The sequence below is a fragment of the Peromyscus eremicus genome, chromosome 23 (genome assembly GCF_949786415.1).
Source record: "Peromyscus eremicus chromosome 23, PerEre_H2_v1, whole genome shotgun sequence".
NCBI lineage: Eukaryota > Metazoa > Chordata > Mammalia > Rodentia > Cricetidae > Peromyscus > Peromyscus eremicus.
Window position 1 is genome coordinate 28,190,514 of NC_081438.1, and position 4,693 is coordinate 28,195,206.

The window sequence follows — 4,693 nt, forward strand, 5'->3', positions numbered from 1 at the left end:
CTATAGAGCACAGTTCCTTTCTAGGTCTGGGCCAGGAGACATCTTCCTGCAACAACTCCAACCACTGAACCACCAGGCTTGCCCTGTACTTGGAGTGTGGCCCTGGGTCTCCTAAGTGGCCCAAACCCGTGAAGACCCCTCCAACCACAGTTCTGCTTCTAAATTGTACCTCAACACACCTAGCAAATTGGAACCTCACTAGAAGTCCCCCAGATCTGGCTTTCGGGCTATAGCTGGCAAGGGGGAGTGACTCCTTCCCCATTCAATCCAGGCTCCGCGTGTCCCTCAAACAAGAGGCCACGTAAACATGGCCCGGGCCTCTATGCTGACCCTTGCCCACCGAGGTACTCAATGTTCACGTGACATCCACACCCTGAGGGTCCTAAGGTGGGTGAGTGACCCCCAGAATGGCAGGCCTGATAACCGGGACCCTGAATCCCGGCAGTGTCCACAAGGGCAGAGGCTATTTGTGCATGTCTGGGCCTATGGGGCCAGCACCCACCGCCAAAACTCTCCATCCTCTTCCTCAATCTCGCTTTCTCTCTCTCTCTTTCTCTCTCTCTCTCTCTATCTCTCTCTCTTTTTTTTTTTTCCAAAAGGAGGGGAGAGGGGGTAAAAAAATGCTGCACTGTGCGGCGAGGCCGGTGAGTGAGCGGCGCGGAGCCAATCAGCGCTCGCAGTTCCGAAAGTTGCCTTTTATGGCTCGAGTGGCCGCTGTGGCGTCCTATAAAACCCGGCGGCGCAACGCGCAGCCACTGTCGAGTCCGCGTCCACCCGCGAGCACAGGCCTCTCGCAGCTCTTTCTTCGCCGCTCCACACCCGCCACCAGGTAAGCAGGGACACCAGGCCCAGCCGGCCACAGCTCTCCCGTGGGCAGTTACCTCACGGCAGGGTCGCGGGAGACACTCAGTACGGACACCGGGGAAGGGTGGAGGGTGGTGCCTGGCTGCGGAGTGGACACTTGCAGATGCAACTTTCCGCCCAGAGTGCGGACCCTTTGCAGCCGCATTGCCACGGTGTAGACACTCGTGGACCTGGTCTGGCTCAGAGCACGATGCTTGGGGACTCACTAGGGTCGCAGTGTGGGCGCTAGGAGAACCGATGCGGCTGTCGGGTGCTGAGACGTATCTGCCCACTTTGAGGGGACACAATGTTGGGAGCCAAATGCTATGATCACGCCTTGGTGGCCCATGGGTCTTTGTCCAAACCGGTTTGCCCATTTGGCTTGCCCGGCTGGCGGGCGCGGCGCGGCCGGGTGGGGGCTGGGAGGCCACTGCGCTTGCGCGCCCTATCGCTGGGTATTGGGGCGCGTGCACGCTGGGGAGGGAGCCCTTCCTCTTCCCCCCTCTTCCAAGTTAAACTTGCGCGTGCGTATTTGAGACTTGAAGCACGGCCACCTGGGGTTGGGCGAGGGCGGGGCCGTTGTCCGGAAGGGGCGGGGTCGTAGCGGCTTCGGAGCGCCCGCTCGCGCTTCCTGCTGGGTGTGGTCGCCTCCCGCGCGCGCACCAGCCGCCCGCCGGCGGGGCGAAGGCGGGGCTTGTGCCCGTTTGGGGAGGGGGCGGAGGCCTGGCTTCCTGCCGTGGGGCCGCCTCCGGACCAGCGTTTGCCTTTTATGGTAATAACGCGGCCGGCCTGGGCTTCCTTTGTCCCCCGAGCTTGGGCGCGCGCCCCCTGGCGGCCCGAGGCCGCGGCGTGCCGGAAGTGGGCAGGGCGGCAGCGGCTGCGCCTGGTGGCCCCGCGGTGACCACGGCCCTCTTTTGTGCCCCGGTAGTTCGCCATGGATGACGATATCGCTGCGCTCGTTGTCGACAACGGCTCCGGCATGTGCAAAGCCGGCTTCGCGGGCGACGATGCTCCTCGGGCCGTCTTCCCCTCCATCGTGGGCCGCCCTAGGCATCAGGTAGGTGACCCCTCTCTTTGAGGGTGGCGATATTGGGGTTCCCCTGGAGGGAGGTGGCTGTACTGAGAACACCGTTCCCCTCCGCAGGGTGTGATGGTGGGCATGGGCCAGAAGGACTCCTACGTGGGCGACGAGGCCCAGAGCAAGAGAGGCATTCTGACCCTGAAGTACCCTATTGAACACGGCATTGTCACCAACTGGGACGATATGGAGAAGATCTGGCACCACACCTTCTACAATGAGCTGCGTGTGGCCCCTGAGGAGCACCCCGTGCTGCTCACTGAAGCCCCCCTGAACCCCAAGGCCAACCGTGAAAAGATGACCCAGGTCAGCAGCCCCAGTGGCCACCTCCATCTTTGCCAACTTCTCAGCCACGCCCTTTCTCAATTGTCTTTCTTCTGCCATTCTCCCATAGGACTCTCTCTTCTATGAACTGAGTCTCCCTTGGAACTTTGCAGTTTCTACTTTTTCCCAGATGAGGTCTTTTTTCTCTCGATTGCCTTTCTGACTAGGTGTTTAAAAGCCTACAGTGCTGTGGGTGTAGGTACTAACAATGACTCGTGTGACAAAGCTAATGAGGCTGGTGATACGTGGCCTTGGAGTGTGTATTCAGTAGATGCACAGTAGGTCTAAATGGAGCCCCTGTCCTGAGACTCCCAGCACACTTACCTTAGCTGTGTTCTTGCACTCTGCATGTCCCAAATCTGTCCTGACAGTCCCACCTATCTTGACTATTTGTGGCTTTCAGAGCTTGACAAAGGCCCATTTTTTCCTTACAGATCATGTTTGAGACCTTCAACACCCCAGCCATGTACGTAGCCATTCAGGCCGTGCTGTCCCTGTATGCCTCTGGTCGTACCACTGGCATTGTGATGGACTCCGGAGACGGGGTCACCCACACTGTGCCCATCTATGAGGGCTACGCTCTCCCTCATGCCATCCTGCGTCTGGACCTGGCTGGCCGGGACCTGACAGACTACCTCATGAAGATCCTGACCGAGCGTGGCTATAGCTTCACCACCACAGCCGAGAGGGAAATCGTGCGTGACATCAAAGAGAAGCTGTGCTATGTTGCCCTGGACTTCGAGCAAGAGATGGCCACTGCTGCATCCTCTTCTTCCCTGGAGAAGAGCTATGAGCTGCCTGACGGCCAGGTCATCACTATTGGCAACGAGCGGTTCCGCTGCCCTGAGGCTCTTTTCCAGCCTTCCTTCCTGGGTGAGTTGAGTGACCTAGTTCCTTCTCTATCTAATGGTGACCAACTCTGGAGTCAACACTGTTAAGTCTGTGTCTCCCTTTCCCCTCAGGTATGGAATCCTGTGGCATCCATGAAACTACATTCAATTCCATCATGAAGTGTGACGTTGACATCCGCAAAGACCTCTATGCCAACACAGTGCTGTCGGGTGGCACCACCATGTACCCAGGCATTGCCGACCGGATGCAGAAGGAGATCACTGCTCTGGCTCCCAGCACCATGAAGATCAAGGTGAGCTAAGCACCCTTAGGCCTGGACCCATGGGTGGGGTGGGCCCTGTGGTTGCCAGAGCAAACACTTTGGCTGCAGGTAAGACCGGCATCCAGAATGCTCACCATCACTGTATCTTGCTTTCTTCAGATCATTGCTCCTCCTGAGCGCAAGTACTCTGTGTGGATCGGTGGCTCCATCTTGGCCTCCCTGTCCACCTTCCAGCAGATGTGGATCAGCAAGCAGGAATACGATGAGTCCGGCCCCTCCATCGTGCACCGCAAATGCTTCTAGGCGGACTGTTACTGAGCTGCGTTTTACACCCTTTCTTTGACAAAACCTAACTTGCGCAGAAAAAAAAAAAATGAAACAACATTGGCATGGCTTTTTTTGTTTTTGTTTTTTTTTTAAGTTTTTAAAAAATTTTTTGTTTTTTTTTTTTTGGTTTTGTTTTGTTTTGGCGCTTTTGACTCAGGATTTAAAAACTGGAACGGTGAAGGCGACAGCAGTCGGTTGGAGCAAGCATCCCCCAAAGTTCTACAATGTGGCTGAGGACTTTGATTGTACATTGTTTTTGGTTTTTTTTTTTTTTTCTTTTTTAATAGTCATTCCAAGTGTCCATGAGAGATACATGGCTACAGGAAGTCCCTCACCCTCCCAAAAGCCACCCCCATTACCTAGAGGAGGGTGGCTGAGTCCACGCTGGGGAGGTGACAACATTGCTTCTGTGTAAATTATGTACTGCAAATTTTTTTTTTAAATCTTCCGCCTTAATACTTTTGTTTTTACTTTTGAATGGTCAGCCATCAGAGTGGCCCTCCCTTTTTTTTTTTTTTTTTTGGTCCCCCCAACTTGATGTATGAAGGCTTTGGTCTCCCTGGGAGTGGGTTGAGGTGTTGAGGCAGCCAGGGCTTGCCTGTACACTGACTTGAGACCAGTTTAATAAAAGTGCACACCTTACAAACAAAGCTTGTGGTTCTCTGGCTTTGCTAGTTTGGGGAGGGGGGGAATGGGAGCTATTCACTTTGCTTCAAAGAGGGACCTAGGTGGGCTGGGCCAGTGGGAGGGCATAACAGCCTGTTGAGTTATGAAGACTTCGTGTGTCTTAAGGGTGGCTGTTGGAAAGATTACTGAATTTGGAGTGGTGGGGGGGCAAGTTGGCCTCCTGCATCATAAACACAAACCTGCTCTTACCTGGGGATCAGCAGCCAAGGGAGGTTAGCACCTCTGCCTGCCACCTGGAAAGTGGTAATCCTGACTTCTGACTGGAGGGTACTGCCTATGGCCTCAGCTTTGTATTTATAAGGCCAGGCCAGGCCTGTGAG

General features: G+C 55.5%; 1 protein-coding gene across 2 annotated transcripts; it reads left to right on the forward strand.

The window, feature by feature from the left end:
- Window positions 1-730: 730 nt before the first annotated feature.
- Actb (actin beta) lies at window positions 731-4,336 on the forward strand. 2 transcript variants are annotated; one of them, XM_059249718.1, is made up of 6 exons: window positions 731-829; window positions 1,772-1,900; window positions 1,988-2,227; window positions 2,680-3,118; window positions 3,208-3,389; window positions 3,519-4,336. In XM_059249718.1, exons 2-6 carry the CDS (start codon window positions 1,778-1,780, stop codon window positions 3,660-3,662), a joined length of 1,128 nt encoding a protein of 375 aa, XP_059105701.1. In that variant the 5' UTR covers window positions 731-829; window positions 1,772-1,777; the 3' UTR covers window positions 3,663-4,336. The 2 variants fall into 2 exon arrangements, with proteins under 2 accessions (XP_059105701.1, XP_059105700.1); XM_059249717.1 differs by lacking the exon at window positions 731-829 and adding an exon at window positions 1,594-1,615.
- Window positions 4,337-4,693: the final 357 nt, after the last annotated feature.

Bases quoted from the DNA above. Each gene is read 5' to 3' on its own strand.
- Actb (XM_059249717.1), top strand. The intron at 1,901-1,987 runs GTAGGTGACCCC...TCCCCTCCGCAG, and splicing joins TGGGCCGCCCTAGGCATCAG to GGTGTGATGGTGGGCATGGG. The intron at 3,390-3,518 runs GTGAGCTAAGCA...TGCTTTCTTCAG, and splicing joins CCAGCACCATGAAGATCAAG to ATCATTGCTCCTCCTGAGCG.